A 24,127-nucleotide genomic window follows, 5' to 3' on the forward strand; every position below is an offset into this window, starting at 1 on the left:
GAAAAAGGAAGCCAAAGAAGGCTTGCAAAGTGTATCTTTCTCTATATATATTGGACACGGGTGTTTAGAAAACAAAAACACATACAAACAACTTCTATAACGATATCATATATATATGAACATATAAGGGAGAAAAGAAACAACCTAGCTAATAAGGAAAGAAAGAAAAGCTTTTCTTGAATTCCTTACGTTTGGCTCGAGTTTTGAGGATTCAAGAATGGACACTCTGAGAAACAGAGGCGTCTTTAGGGTTTCTGTTTGTGGGCAGGAAGAGATAGAGCAGTTATCTAGAGATGGTAGCCAGTATAGTCTTACTAATGCAGTTTTACCTTCACTTGGTGCAAGAAGTAACCGGAGAGTCAAGCTCAGGACATTCATTATCTCGCCTTATGACCGCCGTTACAGGTGATTATCTGTTGTTGTTTTTCTTGGTTCTTGATTCTTCTTTCTTGTTTCTTGCTTCCTTTAATTTATTTTTTGTTTTTATTAGGTTTATTTTCCTGAGCTGGCTGGTTTTGACTTAACTGCTATTATTGCCTCGTTGAGTTATTTTCTACCATTGTTTATTCTGAATGGATGTGGAAAAGAATGGCATTGAATCTCGTGACACTTTGTTTATTACAATAAACTGTTCCTTAATAATTATTCATCTTTTTTCTCTTTCTGGGACTTTTTTTTTTTAGTAGGGAATTTTAAGTTTGTTCTTGTCATTTTTGTTTATTTTGATGGGTATTTTTGAATCCTTTGTTCAGTTTTTTTTTGGCGGTTTTCTTGTTTGTATTTGTTTTTTCACCATTTGTTGGTATCTGAAAAAGGACTATTTTCTGTTTGTTCCTCCAGTAACTTGAAGTTTATTACTTTGTTTTTGTTAAAAGGAAAAGGGAGGTTGGAGAAAGTTGATTTCTTGAATCATTGAAATATCAGTTTTGGCCTTTCTATGAATAATTCTTGGTTACTGAATCTTCAAGTCTAGTAATATTATAAGTTTTAACCTTTCTGAGAGTGGTTGATCCTTGATGGCCTAGGTTGCTTAGATTCTTGGTGACCGACTATTTTGAGCCTTTTCCTGGTTATTATATGGCAATTAAAGGGGTTCTTTTTTTTCGTTATAATGAAAACTTGGATTGTTCTTCACATGTCTTTGCAATGTAGCAATTGTATTCTAAAAGTGAGAGATCTAATAATCATTTTCTATTGGTTAGAATGATTTTATTGAATTGTCTTTGAGTCATACCGAATGATGTTCCTGATTGGAGGCCTAAAGAATCTTCTTCTGGTTTGACTTGTACAGTGAACATTTTTCAGGTTCTCTACTATCTTCTTTTTGTTTTCTCTACCTTTCTTGCATTACCCATTTGTAAATTTTTTAACTTTATGTCGAAGTAGTTAAGTTTTTCTCTACCTGGGTCTTCTACGTATTGCTTTGTGTGAATGATTGCAGATATTAGCCGATTGTAGCAGAGCTTTAGTCACTTGCAATTTCTTTAGTTCTCAGTTTTAGTGGCATGAAAAATTGGTAGCTGTAAAATATTTAATGTGCTAAAGTTGGCTAATACTTTAATTAACTCTTGCAGAATATGGCAAACTTATCTTGTTCTTCTAGTCGTCTATACTGCTTGGGTATCACCTTTTGAATTTGGATTTCTGGAGAAACCAGAGGGACCACTCTCTATCACTGATAATGTTGTCAATGGATTCTTTGCTGTGGATATCCTTCTCACCTTCTTTGTTGCTTACCTTGACCATTCTACTTACCTGCTTGTTGACGACCCAAAACGGATTGCTTGGAAGTATACAAGTTCATGGCTTGCTTTCGATGTCATATCCACGATCCCATCTGAACTTGCTCGAAAGATTTCGCCTAAACCATTCCAATCCTATGGATTTTTCAATATGCTTCGCCTTTGGCGTCTCAGAAGAGTCAGTGCCTTATTTTCCAGGTAGCAAGTTTTTCTCTCTAGCTCTTAAATTTAAGCAAATTTGGAAGTTTTTGAACTTTTGTAATTTTATTTAGCTCGTCTAGGAAGTGTTCTATTTCCCCTACGTAATTCTGCTTTTATAATTCTTTGAACAGACTGGAGAAAGATAGGAACTATAACTACTTCTGGGTTCGATGTGCCAAACTTATTTGTGTAAGTAATCAAGAAAAGAATGCCCCTGATATTGATTATACAATTTATTTTTTCCAAAGATGAATTACCTTACTGGCATTTGGATCATCTATAGGTCACCCTTTTCGCTGTTCACAGTGCTGGATGCTTCTATTATCTTATTGCTGCACGCTATCATAACCCCGGAAGAACTTGGATTGGACAATCCTTGGGGGACAATTTCCTTGAACAGAGTTTGTGGATCCGATATGTGACTTCAATATACTGGTCTATTACTACTCTGACGACTGTTGGCTATGGTGATCTGCACCCTGTGAATACAAGGGAGATGATTTTTGATATCTTTTATATGCTTTTCAACCTTGGATTGACAGCATATTTGATTGGTAACATGACCAACTTGGTTGTTCATGGGACTAGCCGAACTAGAAGATTTGTGAGTTACTGTTCTTAATTTTGTACGTTGATTTGCGTCTTAGTTTTGTTATCTGTATTGGATGATTACCTGTTCTTGGATTATAAATTTATATCATTCCCCTTAATTTTAACATTGCAGAGAGATACCATACAAGCAGCTTCAAGTTTTGCACAGAGGAACCAACTTCCTCTTCGCCTGCAAGATCAGATGCTTGCACATCTGTGTTTGAAGTTCAGGACAGATTCAGAGGGACTGCAGCAGCAAGAGACTCTCGATTCCCTTCCAAAAGCAATTCGTTCAAGCATTTCCCATTATCTTTTCTATTCTCTCCTAGACAAGGTGTACTTATTTAGTGGGGTTTCCAATGACTTGCTTTTCCAGCTGGTAATTCGCTCAAATTTGGTGCTGACTTTTTTACTTGATTTGCATTATCTTTTGTTAAGTGGATATTCACTTTTTTTTTTCTGTGAATTAAATTCAAAGGTATCAGAGATGAAAGCTGAGTATTTCCCCCCCAAAGAAGATGTGATTTTGCAGAATGAAGCACCGACAGACTTCTATATACTCGTCACTGGTGCTGTGGTAAAACTCAGATTAATCTCCTGGCAACCATTTTGTTTCAATTAGAAGTTAAAATCGCCATATTAGTGAAAAACATATTAAAATACGCCTCTAATATATGATTTGATTGACAGGATCTACTTGTTTACAAAAATGGAGCTGAACAGGCAAGTCTTGTCATTTGAAACTCTTAAAGCATTCAAAAACGTACTTATGACTCGAAGACTGAAGTATTATAGTCAGTTCTTGATAATATTGTGTTGGATGATTACAGGTTGTTGGGCAGGCAAAAACTGGTGATCTTTGCGGTGAGATTGGGGTGCTTTGCTATAGGCCACAACTTTTTACAGTACGGACCAAAAGACTGAGCCAGCTACTACGTCTGAACCGTACTACATTTTTAAACATTGTTCAGGCAAATATTGGAGATGGGACCATAATCATGAATAATCTCCTTCAGGTATGTTGACTGGAACGAACCTGGTCAAATCTAATCTAGAACTAGAATCCAGACCTTTTCATTAAACGTGGAGATTTCCGTAGTGTTTCATTGTATTTTCCTGTGAAGCTTTTCCAATGCTTAACTTTTTCTTTTTTGTCCTTGGTGGGGCAGCATTTGAAAGAACAAAAGGATCCAATAATGGAAGGAGTTTTGGTGGAGACAGAGAACACGCTAGCTCGTGGTCGACTGGACCTACCTCTCAGTCTATGCTTTGCTGCACTCAGGGGAGATGATTCCTTATTACATCAGTTGTTGAAACGGGGCCTGGATCCAAACGAATCAGACAACACTGGGAGGTCAGCACTGGTACGTGAAATTTTGTTTTCTTTGCAATTAATATTTGATTTTATCTCCAGTGCTGATGCTGTTTTTTTTTTTTTTTCCTTTTTCCTCATAAATTATGTCCATTAGCATATAGCAGCATCAAAAGGAAGTGAGAACTGTGTACTTGTTTTACTAGATTATGGGGCAGATCCTAACTCTAAAGGTAAATTCTATTCTATTGCCAAAACCTTGTTCTATGCACATTTTAACATTCTTTTATACTATAAATTCTGAATTTGACTTCATCTTTTGTTCCATCTCTCTCATTGTCTGGTTAGCATGCTTATTAACAGGAAAAATAATTGGTTATTATTAAGCTTTAACTATATACATCCTCTTACTCGTTTCATATTATTTGTTTACTTGTAACAATCTGACATATGCATTGTTCTTTAAATATTGAACTGAATAGGTCGAAACAGATCTCAGTTGACATTCTAATACTGTTATCCAGAACAGCTAGTTGATCCCCTTAATTTATGCATCATATGTGTACGCATGCATTATCAGATCTCATTTTGTGACAAGAAAATTTATTATTTTAGTGATTTCAAGTTTATACCTGTGACAGGATTTAGTCATCACTGTTCTTTCTAAAATTAGTAAACTCAATAATGCAGATATGTCATTGTGCATTTGTTTAAATATGCTATGAATTACCTGTCACTTTATTAGCCATAACTTTATCAGTCCAAGCATGCATATATATATATTATCCTGACTTTTTCATACTTATTGACTTTGCGTATAAAATTATTTTGCATTGGGTTCTTGTGTGGGCACTGATATTGTTATGTTAGGTAGCCTTGTTAGACTTTAGCAATTAAGTATATAAAACGGACACAATCATGCGGTGTTTTTACATGGGATGTCTGTTATCAACTGTAACTGTAGTTCTTACAGTTGACGGGAAAAGATTGCGTTTCGAATCTGCCTCTTTGTCTATTTTTATATTACTACAAAATATTTGGTGTTTTTCTGATAAGATGCATTGTGCATCTTCCCTTAATATTTTTCATTATATAAATTTCTGACAGTTACTTTCTTCTGATCTTTAATAAATGATAACGTTATTTTAGGGGATCTTTTATGGTCTAACTTGTGCACTTCAGTAAGCATGAACATTTTCAAATGATTTCAGAACGGTCATTAAGCAATACAAATTATAACTTAGCATTCATTAATTAATTGGACATGCATGCAGACTCTGAAGGGAACGTGCCACTATGGGAGGCCATGGTGGGTGGTCATGAAGGAGTGACCAAACTGCTGATGGAAAATGGTGCAAACATACAATCTGGAGATGTAGGTCATTTTGCATGCACTGCTGCTGAACAAAACAACTTGAATTTGCTCAAGGAAATTGCTCGACTTGGAGGGGATGTAACCTGCCCTAGGAAGAATGGAACTACAGCACTTCATGTTGCAGTTTGTGAGGATAACACTGAAATAGTTAGATATCTCCTGGACCAAGGTGCTAAAATTGACAAACCAGATATCCATGGTTGGACTCCGAGAGATCTAGCTGACCAACAAGGACACGAAGAAATAAAATTCATTTTCGAAACTTGTAAAGAGCCCAAAACTGAAACTGTTGTTTCGATTCCTGAGAAACCGCAGCCACCCGGCATTAGGTTTCTTGGGAGATTTACAAGTGAGCCAAATATCCGTCCCCTGTCCCGTGATGGTTCGTTCACAGGTACAGATGATAGATCATGGAGTCAAAACCGTCCAAGACGCAGAACTAATAATTTTCACAACTCGCTCTTTGGGATGATGTCAGCTGCTCACAAGGGAGAGAAGGAATTACCATTTCCAGTTACCCCATCTATAGGTGTAGACAATTATGGAACTAACCCTGCTAGAGTGGTAATTAGTTGCCCAGAAAAGGTAGAAATTGCAGGAAAGCTTGTTCTTCTCCCAAGGAATTTGCAGGAGTTGGTTGAGATTGGCAGTAAGAAATTTGGACTCTCGCATGCCAAAGTTTTAAACAAGGATAGAGCTGAAATTGATGATATTGAAGTGATTAGAGATGGCGATCACATCTTATTTGTAAGTGATCGGACAAAAGAGATTAACCGCCAATACTCCCTACCTGTTCTCAGTGATCAAACACAAGAAACTAACAGCCATAATCCCTAAGAAAGGGGTCATGATGTATATGACGCATCAAAACTGGTGCCTGATTAATTTCTTTTTTTCTTTCCAAGTTTCTCTCTCTTTTTTTTTCTCCTTCGCAATATTTTTTGTGAAAATTTTAGTAGACCAAGCAGATCCGATGTAAAAAATCATTGCCTGAGATGGATCTTCAGAGGTATGTGCCTCTTTCGTATCTCAATAGCCTTTCAATACACAGTTTTCTTGTTCAATAGCTGAAGAAAAGAAATTGAAGCTATTAATGGTAAAGAACAACTACAGTACTTTTTGAAGTTACCGCAGACAATTGCAAGTTAGGGATGACTATGGGGTAATTTCATCCTGTCCCTAAAGATGAAGTAAATTCTCATATACACAAAAAAATTAAGATATAAAAAATATATAACCTTTTTCCAATAAATAAATATATGCATCTATTCAAGTATTTTATCAAAATCATTCCATTTTCTATCCTTTTGCCTGCCAACCTTTCCTCCTCTACCTCATTAAAGATACAGGTGTCTTTTTCTTTTTGGCAGAGTTAACGATTAATCTGAATAAGAAGATTATCTAATTATACTACATCCTAGTAAAAAAGAAGTATGCTTCTTTCTCCTTTGTGTGTTGCATCCTCATTTTTGTAATCTCCTTTTCTGTTTCTTTCTTGTATTTTCTCATTAATACAGATAAAAGAACTCTGAATACAGTATTCAACCACCTTCTCTGATTCTGTTTAAAGAATCAAAGTTACAAATATTCTTCATAATCTTACAACACTGTCCTCACTCTCTGCAGCATCGTACTCTGGGTGGACCTGCACCACCGACACAAGCAGATATTGTTAGAATTGCATATAGAAGCAACAAATGTAGACGTGTATTTCCAGGAGATATTGCTTTCTTGATCAACACTTAGTAGAAAGCTCTTCCATTCATCGCTTGATTCCCAAGATTGCTGAACTTTTCCATTACAAGTTTGGAAAAGTTCTTTTAAGCGTTACTTCTTCCAATTAATATATGGACACAGAATCCATTTTCAAATAAGCAAACAAATCTGTTCTTCAGTTGTGCTTGGATTCCCCCTTTAGTACTTGAAAGGGGGACTGCGATATACTGACTCTAACTTCTGAAATTGTAAATTTGTAATGCAAGATACGAATATTTCATAAATTTCTAGAAATTAGAGGTTATGTTCTTGCCTGCAAGTTCCTTTCATTACTGAACTTTTTAGATCTAAGCTTCAGCTCTCCTCTACTGGTGGTCAGCTCATCCAGTATCTCAGAAACACATGATTCAAAGTCAGACTCTTCATCCGAATCCTGCCAACACATATAACAATTTACACTAGTTTTGGTGCATATTCAATAAAACTGTTGCATGCTGCATTTTCTGGAGCACTGGCAGACTACATGCTTTAATAGCGTTTTACCTCAAAAGATTAATTATTTAATCTAGAATTTACTATCTTAACCATTCAAACATAGTTGAAATGTTTAAAACTGAGACTACTCGCTTAAATCAAGAGACATGATATTTACACATCAAGCAGGAAAAGAAAACTTATTCCCAAATCCTCTGGTAATAAATAATAATCTATGCAACAACATAGAAATCACTACAATTCATGCCTGCGTTTTATTAATGATGATTGACTGATATTGTTCTAGATCTCCTACATCGCAATTACAATTAACTTACATACGAACAAGAACGAAATTTAAGGACTTTGGCCAGTCAGCCATAAAGAAGATGTGAATGTACCTTGAATGAGACACCATGACAACGTTTTGGAGCTCCCTCAATTTCCTCATATCCAGCAGCATCCAATTCCCGAAGGTAAAGGGGGTCGAAGAATTTGGGAAGTATATGCTGCCTTATACTTATGAGCAGAAAGAATGGCAAGGGGAACAAGATTCCAGCGATAGGTATCCAAGTTATTCCGAAACAAACAAGAAGATACACAAGCTGCAAGAGCGTAAAAGTAGCTATGTACTTAAAGGGCACTCTCTCTACATAAGAAGCATGTGCTGTTTCCAAAATCCTGTCAGAAGTTGTTTCAAAGTCAGAGGTTATTAGCCTGGAAAAGTACATCTTATGCTAATTTTTTGCATCTTACATCTTATAAATGCCAGAACTCAGAAAGGCACTAAAAAATATCACTACTTACTTGTATCGCCGGCTAGGAGCAACAAAAAGCAGTAATAATCTTTCCCAGAACTGGCTTCCGGGGAGACTATCAATGGCCATGTATGCAAAATAGCCCCAGAGAACTGATGTTGGAATCTTCTTGATTATAGGCATAGCAAGTAAGGATCCTCCCACAAGAACTGATTGGAGGAAGTTGCTAAGTCTTTGCTCATTAACTCGGACAGGTAAGTAAGCATCAATATGCTTTTCAGGATCAAAGCGACCGCTTGTAATCCCTCCATCCTCACTTATAACTGCATCCTTCAAGTCCTGCAGCTCTTTAGCTGCTGAAGGCTACAACAGAAATATACTACCATTATCAAGAAGTTGTTACGTAAGCAATTATACAAAGTAAAATTACAGAAGCTTATCCCAATAAGTCAGCAGGTGACAGAGATTCAAAACAACCTAATTACATAAACTGAGAACTTACAGGCGGAGTTTTCTCTAATTCTATGAACACCTCCTGCATCCTGCCATAGATTTCAGAGTTGGTCGCATTTAGTTTCATGCCTTCCTTAGCCCTTTTTACCATCTTCTTCCTAATCAACTGCATTAATGATAAACAGACTTTATGAGAATATACAGAGATTATGTTCCCATAAGTAATTGTGCACAGATGCTTTAAGTCAATGCCCCACCTGTCTGTTAAGAACGGATAAGCTCTTGGTGTGCATAGGAGATTGTGGGAGCACCCCATTAGAGGGAGGGAGTCCAAGTAATCCACAGATCAGAGTCTATATAATATATTCAAAAAAAAAGGCAGAATTTAATGCAGAATTCACAATTGATTTAAAGCTTAATAACTGGTAGAAAGGAAAAAGAGGAGATCAGATAATATAACAAGTCCAAGTAATTAACAGATCAGAGTATATATTTAAAAAAAATGTAGACATCTATGCAGATTTCAGGAAAAGAAATAGAGGAAACAAATAATATACCATAACACCCAGGATTAAGATATCATAATGATAAGCTGAGGGTTTCTTCAGATTGAAATCTTTCTGTTGTGCCAATTGTGAAGCAACACTATGGTCAAAAAAATAAAGACCAGTAACCATGACAGCAGGTATCGAGGCAGCAAATATGTATGGTAGTGGGACCTTCAGCATATCCTGTAATTTAAGCAAGAATATTATTGTCAATTAAAATATTCAATACCAAAAGACAATGTGCTATATAGAAGGATAACGCAAGCAGCTGCATAATTTACCATGACTACAGTCCAATGCTCCAAGGATGCAGAGTCCCACGGAAGAGGACTTTGTAGTCTCCTAGGAACTCCAGAAGGAGCTTTGCCTGGTATGGTAAATGATAATGCTGCCCATAATACTACCATTAAAGAAACTCCATAGTCGGCAATGAAACTGCGAAACCATCCTGTTTAAATGGTAAGATAATGTGAGATTTCTGAAGAAATGGTTGGTTCATGCCAAAGGGCCCTTGTAAATTCGCTTCACAAACCTGTCCCGTACTGCCAAGATCTTGCACCTCTACTTTTTAAAGAAGTGAAGAGTAATCCAAAACTGAATATGATCCCTAGCAGCCCATTTGTGTATAGCCACTGAAAACTATATTTTTCCAACTTTGGATCTTCACCTTCAGGAATTTTGAATTCACCTACAATCCCCTGCAATTCAAGCAACATTTTGTTTTCTTTAACAACCAAATGCAATTCCCTCTTCATTAGCAGTTAATCTGCTTCTGTAGTTCATAAATGTTGAAATTAGTACTTTTGCTGTCACGTTAGAAAGATATTATAAGTGTTATTAGTACAAAGTATGGCTTGAGTGTAGAAAAAAGTAAAGTACGGTAAAAAGTATGGTGTTAATTAAGAGTTGTTGATTTTGTTTTTTCTCCCAAATAAAAGGGAGCTGCTATTATGAGAAAATGTAAGGAAGATTTAAGAAGAAAAGAGAAAAGATTGCTGTTGCTTTTTTTTTTTTATGGCTCTTCAATTTCTACTAAATTTGTTTCTTGTTTGTTTGTTAAAAATGCTTTTTGCGTACCTTCACAGCTTGTTCAATGAAAAGGACAGCAATTAACATGCCGAAAAGTTCTCCTGCAACCCTTGTGAATCTATTGATGATGGTACAAGCATTGAATATAGCAAGAAGGAAGAGTAGAAAAGCTGTCCACACACATACCCTACAGAACTCAAAATCATCACTCATTAACTACATATTTCAACAATCAATATCCCCTATTGAGAACGGGAAAAAAAAAATAAAGATTTGAATCCTGTACGCGTACCATCCAGCCCAAGCCAAGTACAGCTTTTGTCCAATGGCATCAGTTTTTTTTGCAAAACTGTACAGATAACTATACATTATGACAGTTGGCTCTGCAACTCCCAGAATCAACAATGGCTGGCCACCGATCAATGAGTGTATGATACCGCACATAGCAGTCGAAGCCAGGGTCTCCACTGTGCTCAGACTTCCATCTAAATGGGAAGAAAAAGTTCTTTAGCAAACGCAATACATTCTATAATTTGTATAGGAAAAATGTTTGGCATTTGTATATTAGGATACAATAAGAGGAAACCTGTTTCTCTGCTAAGTTGTTCTCCGAAGGCAATAACCGGAAGAGCAGAAGCGAATAAAATATAGGTGGTGGGAGCCAGTATCCTAACATAATTAATGTGAAATAATTATCCTTCATCAGAATCAATCTTAACCTCATAAAAGAAATGCTAAATCAGAGTTTACAAGAAGAAAAGGTGATAATAAAACCTGGGGCCTGTACACAGTGCATTGCTCCAATCATTCAGGTAACATGCCTTTCGCCCTTTAAAGTCTTGAACAATACCTTGGAAAGGATTTTTAAAGCTGTTCATCGCTATATGCAACAACATGTTCAAAAGATCAGAAATCCAACATCTAACATCCTTTTAAAGGAACAGGAAGGAAAAAAAAGTTTGGCAGACAAAGTTTCTTTCTGACATTCAATCCTCATTTTGCATTCTTACCTGGAAAACGAACGCCGAACAGGCGTCCCACCCCAGCGATGAAGAAGCAAAACAGAAATCAGAAAGATTAGCCCTTCTTTTGCTTAAAACAATATTGCAAGAAAATTAAACAATAGTTAACAAAAAGGTTGGCATGAAACAGGTGTTTTTTTCTTGTATGTCTGTCAAAGGTGGTGATAAAAGGGAAGAGAGAGAGAGAGAGAGAGAGACAGAGAAGGCGGATGGTTCTCTCTCACTTCAAATATAGGAATGATAACACCGCGGGAGCCGTTTTTTTGGAGTTTTGACAGTAAAGGGGTGTTATTAACAAGTGGCACTTCTTTCTTTGATTAGTGGCCCAAGGCATTAGTTATGTACTTCTTTCTTTTATTAGAAAAGATACTACTTAAGACATTATAGGTCATTTTATTTTGCTTTGGCTTATGTCAATTACAATGCACCACCGGCTAGCTGCCGGCTAACGAGGCTACAGTTTCTGTACAAAGTTTATAAATTAAGAATATTGGCTTCCATGTTTACCAGATATCTCAATTTTGCATGACAATCACCTTGGCATTTAACATATTGGGTTTACGTAAAAGCCACAAGTTCAACACTAAGGCTTGAAAGTCTAAGCATGATCGAATCAGAGTGTAAATAAACTGCATAGGGAACCAGAAGGCACAAGATCAGAACCGCCTACTGTGACCAAAATACATGGATGAATCCAGCTTTTGTCTTTACACAGGAATTGCTCCTTGGTAAAAACCAAGAAAACTAGAGAAGGAACATCATTTCTGTCCTAGCCACTAGTACTACGAGGCAGGTGCTTAACGAGAGAACTATCAAACCTCTCACAGTATATAAGCATGAACTGTGATGATGTCCGTCAACTAACATAGCTGAGACTTCGTAATGATAAAATACAGTATGAAAAAACCAATTGAATCAGTCACAGCCCGATTTGTTAAGGGAAGCCGATCCTGTCACGCCCAAAGCAAAATGGCAACTGACCACACTCTTGCTGAAAATTGATACAGATTACAGTCAAGGCGTGAATGAATTTAAACGTGAACTGAGATTGATAAACGTCCTCCAGTAAGTTCCAGAATATCAGGTTCAAAAGTCGCATAACATTTAGAGAGAAATGAAAATATACTCTCTTTCATCCTTGCTCTATTAAATACGATTGTCAAACAAATACAAAATGTAACTTCTTTAGCTTGGTAACAAAAGCTTTGCTACTTTAAAATCTCTGATAAATTAGTTACACTTTAAAACAGATCTTGTAATTGCATCAACCATCATATCATACTACAACAGCTTAAGCATTTTCAGACGTTCTTCATGTTCTGAATCCAATTTTGCTGGTGTATAACAACCATGAAGATCCTCTACTATGTATTCCTGCAAAATTTTAACACCAAGTATTCCTAAATTGTGGAGCCCGGTCCTCGAGGATGTTAGTTAAAATAACAATTGATATGGATTAAGAAATTACCTTTGTTAACTCCCTCTTAGTAAGGATGTGATAGTGTCTCTGCCAGATCTTCTGAATGGCCACGGTGGCAGCAAGGAAACCATAAGCTATGCCAAGAATGGCAAAGATAACAACAAAAACCAAAACCAACGCAAAGCATGCTTCCATAGATGCCGGGAAACAGTCCAGAATTCCCCATCCATAACAGCAATTCTGGCAGCCAGCCATACGTGGATCATTACTATTAAGGGACGAGCAATGTAATATGAGGCCGAAAAACCCAAGAAGAACAAAAAAAGCCAGTACTCCTGGTGCAAACCCAGCATAGAAAATAATGGTTAGTCAGTATCCTGCACTCAAGAGAAGAGGGTGTACAAGCAAGCAAGATATTTTTCCAGTTTATATGCCCCCAAAAGAAAGGTGACTGAGCAACAGCCTACCACCACAAAGAAATACACAAAAACACTCAAAAGACTCCCATATTGACCACTTAGAGCATTATTGTAAACCATTGAGTCTTGAAATAGTTTAAATATATCCAGGAGAAAAGCCATTAGAAGCTAAAATTGCTGAAATAAATAATTCTCAAAGGAGAATTCATATCATGAAAGAGGGGAGTTTGACATAAGAGCTTCGGATAGAGCTGTTCTAGATGCTAAAAAGATCAGCAAACAGAATGCATATATCAAGGACATATACACATGAGAATACAACAAATTTCACAGAAAACACCGAGAGCGAAGTTTTATATAAGAGGCGACATTATCTTCCGTAAATATTGAGTAGTGCCCTAGAGGAAGTGTACTCTGATATAAAACCATATCCAAATCATTACCGAAACATAAATCCAAATTAGCAAGCAAACACTCCTTCCTCCCACCTCTTTTCTAATATCCATTTTCTATGCAATATAAATTATAAATGTTTGCCAATCAGACAATTACTGAAAGGGAAAGAGGCTGCTAAACTAGCATCTCAACTAGCATAATAGTACAGTAATTATTTCTTAGCAGCCAAGACCAGAATTTCCAATACTAAAGTCCTAGCAAAGAAATTAAATAAAACAAGAAAAAGAAAACTGCCAAACCATAAAAATACCTATGCAATAATAAAATGGTATAGGATGTTTTGACAGGATGCGATCCCAACCATCACTAAATGAGTTCCTAAAGGCGCCATCTTTGTCCATAAGGTATGCAAAGCCACCCATTGCAGCAATTACCTGAAAGACACAAATTTACTCAGATATTAGGTGGTTATTTAAATAAAAGAAGAAAGATACTTCTTAATTTGGGACCACATAAAAGGTACTCTTTAAGTAAATCAGCTAAGGACGTCAAGTCTTTTAGGATACAGCTCTGCTGGAAAGAAATGTCAGTTAGATTTGTTCACACCTTAATTTTACAGTGAAAGCAAAACTAACGCAATGAAGACAAAAGCAGATAAAATTGTTCTCTGCTTTCTTTGCGAATGTGAATCTTTTATACGCAACGATATGGACTTAGAATTTCCAAAACAGACATCTTAAGTTCAAACCGCATTAGGCTTTGTTCTTTTTCTTGTAGTTGCATGGCTGAGGGGGTTGAAAATAAAAGGAAAAGGAAAAGGAAAAGGAAAAGAAAAAGTAGTAAAGTAACTCACAGTCTGCACAACCAAAAATACAATAATAACATCTCTCGTCACAAAAATTCTGAATTTCATCTTACGCCATGAGTTGTCCTCAAACAAAGCAACTTGAAGATGAAATTGGGCTTTACATGTTGTGCAATGTGAGAAAGCAAATCCTTCCTATTTAAAGAAGAAAGAAAGCTGTTGTTAGATCAATGGAAACAATAAAACACATTAAAGGATGAAAGATATATTATGTGTATCAAGTCTTATAACATAGGACTTACCTTAACTGAGCGCCAATGATCAAGGCATGATCGATGAACAAACTGTTGAGTACCTTTGCACATGCATGGAGATATTAACTCATCACCTATAAAATCAAGCAAACAACATCAGACTAGTGGGGAAAAGAAATAACATACAACAAAATAGAGCTTGAACACAAGAAAAATGTAGGGAAACCGTATTATATAACTTCAGTAACCCAACATTACTTCTTATCTACAATTAGAAATGAAGGATGAAAATTAGTAACTAGAGCTTTTGTCATGTATACGTTAATCTCAAAGCTAAGGTTGGTTTAATAACCTTGATTTCAATGAAACAGAGAAAAGAAAAACATCACAATATGGCTGCAGAAAGTGCCACTTTGCAGGGTGTTCCATGATTCCATTAAATGTACAAAAAGGATATTTGTCAACCACGTAAGTAAAATGGGGTTATGTTCACCTGGTGGCTCTACAGTAGGGATTTAAAAACATAGGAATTGCATGGAAGGAGAATCAGCTTAGTTTTCACATCATAGTAGGGAAAGCTTGTCATTCTCTAGATATCTTTAAGACAAAGTTTTTCCTTTTTTCCCTTTTGTTTATTTTCCTTTAATCAAGTAGTAAACGGGTACATTCTTCTTTTTTTAAAAATTATTAACCTCGAATTCCATGTTCTTGAAACAAGAAATCCCAGTTATTAATCCTCGTACAAATTACAAGAAAAAAAAAACCTACCCTAGAATAAGCTAGAACAAACAATTAATTTAGACTTTGTCAAGAGTCAACCGGCACAATGGACCAAACAATTTGCAAATGTATCCAAGTATATTGCATAATTTTAGCCCATCTAATGAATAAAATTACTTGCAAACTCAATTCTAATCACTGATTACACCAGAAAGCAGTAAAAAAAAAAAAAAAAAAAAGAGTAAGATTTAGCAATCGCCAATCACAATTGTAACAAAAACTAAACTTAAAAAGTCTAAAAGATTTAAACTTTATTAAGAATTTGATAACTTCACCTGGTTCACAATCGCTCTCGAGACAAATTCGACAAGTAGGAACAGAAGCATTCTCTATATCATCAACATCATCATCATCTTCTTCATTATCAATCTCACTCAAACGTCCTGGTACCGGCAATGATGATGACGGTGAGTGAGCCTGGTTCTGTAACAAAGGATCAGAGTCACTAGGAGGATTGTCTGCACTCAATGCCTCTAGCTGCACTTCTCCTTTCATCTGATTCTAAACCCTAAATTGATTACTGAAATGAAATGAAAGAAAAGTATAAAACTTTTCAATTGGATTTGGGAATTTTCAATTTTGGATATTTAATCTCATATGGAGAAAGATTAAAAACGTTTTTTTTCTTTTTTCTGAAAATAGATTAAAACCTTTTATACAAGGAAATATTGATATGTATTTTCAAGAGGAATTTAATAATTAATAACAAGTATGGATAATTTTGGGGCCTTAGATATGACTGGTGATCTTTTCTAGTTAGCTTAGAGCGCACCTCATCTGATTACTGCTGTTTTTCTTTTGTCTTGGCTTTGACCTCTTCGTCTTCTACGTAGAGTCCACGTCGGTTTCTTTCCACGAAACGTTACATGGAAAAGTAACTCACGAAGACGACAGCGACATAAAACGACTTGTCGTCTTAACTAGGATTAGATGACTGGGCCTGCAAGATAAAGTTCAATGAAAAAATCAAAAGCATTCTTTTAATAAATGCCACAAACACAATAAATATTTTTGTAAATATTTATAAGAATTCCAATAATGAAAATATTTTAATATGAAGTTTTATTTATAAAAATACTCCATTTTACTTTTTCTAAAGATAATAAAAAATAACACACAAAACCCTTAAAAATAAATAAAAAAATTCAAGATTCTAATATTAAATACTAAAAATAATTTGCATATATCAATTATCTCAAGAAGTCAACTAGTAAGAGTGATTTCAGAAATAATTTAATATCAAAAATATTATTTTCAATAAATAAATATATAAAAGAGAGAAATTTTAGATTTTAAAAAAAAATTCTAGATTCAATAATCTAAAATTAGGTTTGATGAAATATTATTGCATTCTGATCAATTTTGAGATACCATAAATAAATAAACATAAATCTAAAAATTATATTACTGATTTTAAAATTTGGAGATGTGTTTTCAAAATTAGATCGAAAAAAAATCCTAGAAGATGAAAAAATGTTGAATATATTTTGAAAGAAAATATATGGAAGAACCTTCTTTCTCAGTCGATGGATTAGCTTTCCGGACCGATCCATCGAGTTGTTCCAAAGGATCAAAACGGCCAGTTATTAATGGAATTCCCTGTCGGCTTTCTCAATAGCCATGAGATAATCATCTTAGGGTGATCCTTTTGTCTACGGTTTGAACATAGTAAAATAAGAAATTGAAAGATTTCGTTGAAATTGTTCGTTTGGAGCTCGTCCTATCTGATAGAAAAGGATCCCATGATCCTGAACCGATCTTACCTGGGATCGCAAATCCCTACACGGAAAAAAAAACTATTAGCTTATTAAATTATCTATAGAGCCATGAAAATGTTCGGTAAATTTTTAACAGATACAAAATCTGAACCATATTAATTTTTATAAAATATTATTGCATTTTGTTTGATTTTATGATATTAGTGATGAATAGATAAATAGATAAATATAAAATATATTTTGATAATTTAAGAATTTGGAGATGTAGTGAGAATATCAAATCTGAAAAATGTGATAAATTAAGTGAAGGAAAAAGTATATATTGGTATATATTGAAAAAAATAATATATATCTCGTATACTTTTGGCATACACCAAAAAAAATATATGGTGATTTTTAATTATATTTAGATTTAAATACTAATGATATGAAATATCAATTTATTTCAATATTAAAATTAAATGAATAATTTAGTTAAAATTTACAGTATTTCAAAAAGCTAAAAACAATGTGAAACATTTATAAAATAAAAAAAAAAGTAATAATTAGAGGTATATGTTTAATAAAAAACAACATACATTAAGTACATATTAAGTATCTCAATATTTTATTCCTCTATCACTATTGCATCAATTCAGCCATTTGTCAATCCCCTTTACCAAATCTAACTTTGGAAATGAACTATCCATCTCCAAAAATCTTTGGATGAGTCACAGTAGGGTTTGACGTCATCCAACATAAAAAATGAAGAATAAATATTCTTGAAAATAACTATAGGTAATTTAAAAAAATCATAAATCATAGATAATTGAAATTATTCTAAGAAAATTTATTTTCTCAAAACCAAATAAACACTAATCAACTTGGGCCCAATTCAAAGCAAATCTGCCCATGAGATACAAGTCCATATTTTAAAGGGACTTTTAGCCGGATAGTTGAAAGAAAAAATATTTAGAAAATATAGTAACTTAATATTCTTATATTAAAAATATGAACAATGTTAAACTTTTATTTTAAAAATAAGATAGATATGCATTTGGTACTTTTTTTAGCAAATATGCATTTATTTCATGTCTGTTTTTCTTTAAATTTTTATTATGTTTTTTCTTTTAGTTTTTTTAACATATTTTCAATATATTTATAATATATGGTTAAAATTATTTATTTGATATACAATTTCCCTGAAAAAAATATTTGGTATATAATTATTATTAAGTCGTACTAGCCATGCATTTTGATATTTATTTATCTATTAACTGTTGAGTGGTAAAAAAGTAATGGTTATTTGAAATTATTTTATTTTGAAAAAGAAATAAAAACAGTTCCAAAATATCTCCTTTATCTGTTCATCCTCTGCGATTAATTTGAAACTCTGAATAATTAATTAAAGCAATGGACTCTGCAATGGGAAAGTCAAGGTTGAGGCATTCTTTTTCTATTATTTCACCACTATTTCTACTTTTCACCTAAAATGTGGTACCTATCGTGATTGTTTCAAAAAGGAAATAAAAAGAGAAAATTAAAATAAATAAAAGAAACCTTGAGGCATTTTTTATTTTTCTCGTTTTTTTCTAGTCCCAACTGGACTCTCTAACTAAGATTGGACTATGTAATTTCAAGATCTCTTATGCACAAAGAACTTCAAAGCTCATATTTATTATACTTTAAATATTTATTGTATATAAAATATAATTAACATATTAGTAACTTTTATAATTAAAACGTATTCATAATCCCAAAACCACATATTAAATATACGTATATATTGTTTATGCAAGTGTAATTTTTTATCTTAATTGATTGTTTATTCTATGTGTTTCACAATCGTTATTATTATTTTAATTTTAATAAATTTCTAAAATTTAATATTAATTTATAATATTTTAAAAATAATAGCATACTAATTATTTTTAAATGTCCTTCTTAATCCTTTTAAAATAGTAAAATTTCATTAGTTCAAATAGTAAAAATAATTTTAAAATTTTTATTAATTGATTTTAGTATTACATAAGTTAATATTATTAATATAATTGATATTATTATTTTATAAAATTAGAATTTTATTATATAATTAAAAATTAATTTATTATTAAATATAATATTTAAAATAATATTTTCAAAAATTAGAATTATTATCTAATTAAAAATTATTTTATTAGTTAACATAATATTAAAATATAATTAATATATTATTTTTAGAATAAAATTAATACCATTATCTTATTAGAAAAATATTAATTAATTAATATAATATTGAAATATAATTAATATGCTATTCTTAATATTAGAGTTACTGTTTAATTTAAAATATAGTTTATTAATTAATAGATTAATATAAAAAATTAGAGTTAATTACTATTTATCTTATAAGATTTGGTCTAATATATAATTCAGTTTCTGTTTTTTTTTATTAAATTAAAATTTAATTAAATTTTAATAAAACCAACTACTGTCTATTTCGTATTAGTTGGAGGACTAAACTAGTAATTTAAAATTACAATTTAATCTTCAAATTTATATCAAATATTAAACTTGTTCAAAATAAATTTTATTATCAAATTAGAGTACAACACAAATTAATTTTAATATCTAATTAAAATAATAAATTTTACTTGTCTATATCTTTTATTTTTAGCATAATTTAATTCTTAAAAAATTCAAACTTATTAAAAACACTTATTTTGATTTTATTAAATTACTATGTACTTAAATTTTAAATTTTTAAATAAAATAAATATTTAAAAGTTATTATTTTTATTAGATACTAAAATTAAACTATATTAAAAATAAAAATTTATTCATATTAATCTCATTTGAATAGTTAATAAAAAGTTTTATTTTTAACATGTAAGACTATCATGATCTTTTTTATTGACAGTGAATTTACCTTTTATTCTAAAAATAAGTATATTAGTTATATTTTAATATTATATGAATTAATAAATAACTTGTTAATAAGATAATGATTAAGAGATAACATATTAATTAAATTTTAATATTATTTTAATTAATAAATTAATATTTTAATTAGATACTAAATTTAATTTTAAAAATGATATTTTAAATTATAATTTTTAATAATAAATTAATCTTTTAATTATATAATATTTATAATCTTAAAAAATAATAATTATTATTATATTGATAATAAATTTTATATTATTATATCAATAAATTTAAAATTTAAAAAATATTTTAAAATAATTAATCTGCTATTATTTTTAAAATATTATAAATTGATATTAAATATTAAATAATTTATTATATTACATGTATTAATTTAATTTTATAATTTAGATAATAATAACGATTATTTAATACACGAATAAATAAATAATTTTTAATTAAATATTAAATAAAAAGTATTCGGACTTATCAATAACTCGTCTTGTTGGAGGTACAATATTAACCTATCGCCAAAGTGCAGACAAATTTTGTATGGTTACAGCTAGCAAGAATCCATTCCACGAACTAGACGAATTAGCATTCAGAAGCTTCCAGAAAAACTACGACGCATCCAATAAACATTAATGATTACGCCATTTAAATTCTTCCTTTCAAATTTGTTTTCTTTCTTTTCGGAGTATATGCCTTTATTTACTAATTTACTTGCCAGTAAGCCATGAGTGTAGTGATTAAAGGTGAGGCAACAATCACCTTTACACCAGAATTCAAATCCTACCGTTTTAAGGAATTCTTTTAGTGTTAGGTAGGTGCAATATCGAAAAATTAGTGGTATTATAGTTTATTTTGCAGATTTCATTAATATATTACTAATTACATTCTAGCAAAAAATAAATTACTAATTTAGTCAGATCGGAATTGATAAACCCCTCAACTCTGATTTTTTTATATAATAAGTAAATATATGAAAGCGTCATACCGCGCAACAATCATGAATTAATCCCACGGATTTGATTAAAAATTACAAATTACAATTTCTTGGTGTCTTCTTTTTCTTGTTCTCTCTCAGTTTTTTTTTTTTTTTTTTTTTTGAAGGTTGAAGGAAGGATTGCAACCACTTGACGTAGTTACCTAGATACAATTTCATCAGATTGATTACAAAAATAAACTAAAATTTACAATTTTACAAGTAATTCGCTGAGGAAATCTCTTTTGTATCCTCTTTTCTTTTTCCAGCTTCATGCGCCATTAAATTTGCACCATATTTCTCTTCCCTTCGATCATACCCTGCGTAACTTTTCACTATAAGAAAACAGTTCCTTTACAGAATTACCAGTAACTTAATTGAAAAAGAAGAAGAAGACAATGGAGCTGAGAGAAATAATTATTACTGTTGGAATTCGATATTAATAGAAGTAGCAGATGAATTAGCAATAATCCCAAAAGCTGTTTCCGATAAGATAATGGTGGTGCCGGAAGCCGAAGGCGGGATCGGAGTTGAAAAAGCATAATCAACAATCTTGACTTGAATAGTTTGGTCAGGTTGGCAAGAACCAGCAACCGAGGCACTGATGCACCTCACCAAATATTCTCTTCCACACGAAGCCCCATTGTCCCATATTCCATCTCCAGCTGCCGCAAATAAATTATTCGGGGGAAACTGCGACGCATCATTGTCATAGCAAGTCGTCGCTAAATGTATAACAAAAGCCCGCATAGAAAATGAAAAGATCAATAATAAATGACAATAAAAGAGAGAAGTGTAATTTCTCAAAAAAAGAAAAAAAGAAAAAAAAGAAGAGAAGTGTAATAAAGTTCTAAACTCTTTTGGGTTCTTGACGAAGGGTACTTACGTAAATATGGAGGGCTGTACTGGGAAGCAGTGCCGACATCGCCGTGAGAAGTAGAGAGAAGAAGAGAGATGAGAAAGAAGGTGAAGAGAGGTTGCCGTCGAAGAAGACGAGATGGTCCTAATAATAACTCCATTTTTATTCTTCTAGAGAAACAAGGGGGTGGAAGATGGTTTCCTTTTATATTGCGAGTGAACGCGTACTTTTCAATTCAATTGCGTAATTTTTTGGGTCAGAAACCTTACTCAAACGACGGTGGGCCGCCTGAAAGTTGTGGTCTGGTGGTGCCCAGTATCCCGTTGTTTGTTACGCGGATTTAAATGGAGATAATACTTCTCAAAAGCAAAAGTAAACTAATTTCTTCACTTTTAACTATTAAGGTAAAGATTTTATATTGGCAAAACTTGAATGCTTACGATCAAGAGTCAGCATTCGGTAATATAAGAATAACTATTCAGTTAGTTCAATTTATTAAATAACTAAAACTCTTTTTAAAGTCTTTTTTTATTAGAGATTGAATTATTTATTTATTCTTTTGTATAATAAGACACTTTTATCTAGTTCTATGGAGATTTTATTTTATCATTTTGTCAATATTACTTTTTTGGTCTATTTTTATTTTTTCTCATAATAAAAATAAATAAAACTTGAAATTTTTTAAAATATTTTTGAATAATTTAAATTATAATTCATTTTTTTAATTTCCTTAAAATATCTCAAACTGATCTCAATTATTCATCAGTTCCAACAGTTTATAGTCCTCCTTGTTCTTGTCTACCAATAATAAGGCCCACCAACAAGTTGACTTCTTAAGGGCTCACAGAAGTACAGTACCTTTATCGGATAGTAGTTGCTCTTCTTTTTTTCTTGATATATATATATAAGGACATTTTTTATTCAGCTATGACGTATTTATTTATATATTAAATTAATAAATAATTAATATATATTTATTAAATTTTAAATAATAAAATATGTATTAATTATTTAATATTAAAATATAATATATTCATAAGTATATATTAGTCTTATATTTATTATAGTGTATATATTAAGTATTAAATAAGAATTATATATATATAATGTTAATTTAGGATGTGTAACATTAACACAGTTGTATATTTATAAAATTCAAATTCAAAATTTTCACATCTGACCAACTGCAAGGTTGGTTATGAATTAGATATATGTACGAATATAAATCAGTAGCATTGACCGGATGCCCCAATCATTGCTCTGTTTTAAAATATATCCAATAAAGATAGAGGCATGCAACCAACTACTTATTAAAGAATGTTAAACAAATTAGAGCAGCACCAACACATTACTTGCAAGTAAAATCTACCACAACTCTGTGTATTATAAATCACCATTAACCTACCTCATAATCTTGCTGAGTTCATTTGACCTTTAATTTACATAAAATTTGATATTACTACTAATAATAATAAGGAACTGTTTTAGGTAATACGTGCAGTCGTGCTCACACTTTCTGTGATAAAATAATGACGCAGCACTGATTGTTTAATCTTATATATAGTTGGGACCAGTAGAATGCAGGTAAAGGTGGATGCTGACAACCCAAACAAGGAAAACATGCAAATTGTGAAAGGGATAATATGGTCAGCAATGGCTGCCAGTCCATGCAAAAATAACATAACTCACAAGACACAAATTCTAATGATTCTCTGACTACACAAATAAGAGATGGAAACTTCCATCTCCATTGCCTTAAGACAAGTGGGCAACTGGTAACTAGCTAGTCAGCAGCATGCATGTTACTATGTAGAGATTGAAGTGCAGCCTAGACTCATTCAAATTCTGCAAACAAGATTAAAAGCATCCAATAATTTGCTTTGGCAGCTAGCTTCTCTCATCATAACATGTCTGAGTTTGGTCAGAAGATATATTGTTTTTGCCACTTCTAAGTTTGAAGGGTGATTTAATTTATGGGAACGAAAAGAACTACCTTTTCTAGTGCCAAAAGAAATAATAACAATAATTATAATTTAATTATCGTCACCTGAAAGAGAAAGGTGTATATCCTGCACATAAGAGATCTATAGATCTCTCGTATCAAAGAAATGCAAGAAAGAAAGAAGGCAAGGAAGGAAAGAAAAAGAGGTTTTGGCATTAGAAAATTCGGAGTATAACTTGTCAACTAATTATTGGCTAACATGTGCAATCATGCTAGTACATTATGTAGCTCGTAATATACAAATCAGAAAACTTCATGATAGTCCTAAGTTTTGCTCCAATATGTTAGATGATTATAATAATATTGAGATCTATCATAACATATTTTATTCTTTTCTTTTTATAGACTATATTCATATTCATTAAACACTTAGAAAACTAAA

The 24,127-nt window shown here is 32.4% G+C and overlaps 4 protein-coding genes across 5 annotated transcripts; 1 reads left to right on the plus strand and 3 right to left on the minus strand.

The window, feature by feature from the left end:
* LOC8276225 (potassium channel AKT1) lies at positions 1-6,285 on the plus strand. Its single transcript, XM_002529327.4, has 11 exons — positions 1-405; positions 1,575-1,940; positions 2,075-2,132; positions 2,227-2,547; positions 2,668-2,913; positions 3,013-3,111; positions 3,225-3,257; positions 3,365-3,550; positions 3,704-3,898; positions 4,004-4,079; positions 5,121-6,285. The coding sequence occupies exons 1-11, from the start codon at positions 218-220 to the stop codon at positions 6,056-6,058; spliced, it is 2,706 nt and encodes a 901-aa protein (XP_002529373.1). The 5' UTR covers positions 1-217; the 3' UTR covers positions 6,059-6,285.
* A 152-nt stretch (positions 6,286-6,437) lies between these two features.
* LOC8276224 (boron transporter 4) lies at positions 6,438-11,576 on the minus strand. Its single transcript, XM_015725495.3, has 14 exons — positions 11,210-11,576; positions 10,974-11,079; positions 10,786-10,868; positions 10,492-10,684; positions 10,248-10,386; positions 9,703-9,868; positions 9,452-9,618; positions 9,180-9,353; positions 8,880-8,975; positions 8,672-8,788; positions 8,219-8,532; positions 7,813-8,092; positions 7,251-7,370; positions 6,438-6,866 (listed from the first exon to the last, which is right to left on the minus strand). Exons 2-14 carry the CDS (start codon positions 11,075-11,077, stop codon positions 6,813-6,815), a joined length of 2,007 nt encoding a protein of 668 aa, XP_015580981.1. The 5' UTR covers positions 11,078-11,079; positions 11,210-11,576; the 3' UTR covers positions 6,438-6,812.
* A 756-nt stretch (positions 11,577-12,332) lies between these two features.
* LOC8276223 lies at positions 12,333-15,960 on the minus strand. Its single transcript, XM_002529325.4, has 6 exons — positions 15,571-15,960; positions 14,564-14,649; positions 14,310-14,456; positions 13,767-13,890; positions 12,690-12,976; positions 12,333-12,595 (listed from the first exon to the last, which is right to left on the minus strand). The coding sequence occupies exons 1-6, from the start codon at positions 15,788-15,790 to the stop codon at positions 12,503-12,505; spliced, it is 957 nt and encodes a 318-aa protein (XP_002529371.1). The 5' UTR covers positions 15,791-15,960; the 3' UTR covers positions 12,333-12,502.
* Positions 15,961-20,847: 4,887 nt separating this feature from the next.
* Positions 20,848-22,071, minus strand: LOC8276222 (EG45-like domain containing protein). 2 transcript variants are annotated; one of them, XM_015725488.3, is made up of 3 exons: positions 21,771-22,061; positions 21,309-21,609; positions 20,848-21,204 (listed from the first exon to the last, which is right to left on the minus strand). In XM_015725488.3, the coding sequence occupies exons 1-3, from the start codon at positions 21,901-21,903 to the stop codon at positions 21,198-21,200; spliced, it is 441 nt and encodes a 146-aa protein (XP_015580974.1). In that variant the 5' UTR covers positions 21,904-22,061; the 3' UTR covers positions 20,848-21,197. The 2 variants fall into 2 exon arrangements, with proteins under 2 accessions (XP_015580974.1, XP_048227527.1); XM_048371570.1 differs by lacking the exon at positions 20,848-21,204 and having other exon boundaries at positions 21,290-21,609; positions 21,771-22,071.
* Positions 22,072-24,127: the final 2,056 nt, after the last annotated feature.

Source organism: Ricinus communis, chromosome 3 (assembly GCF_019578655.1).
Source record: "Ricinus communis isolate WT05 ecotype wild-type chromosome 3, ASM1957865v1, whole genome shotgun sequence".
NCBI lineage: Eukaryota > Viridiplantae > Streptophyta > Magnoliopsida > Malpighiales > Euphorbiaceae > Ricinus > Ricinus communis.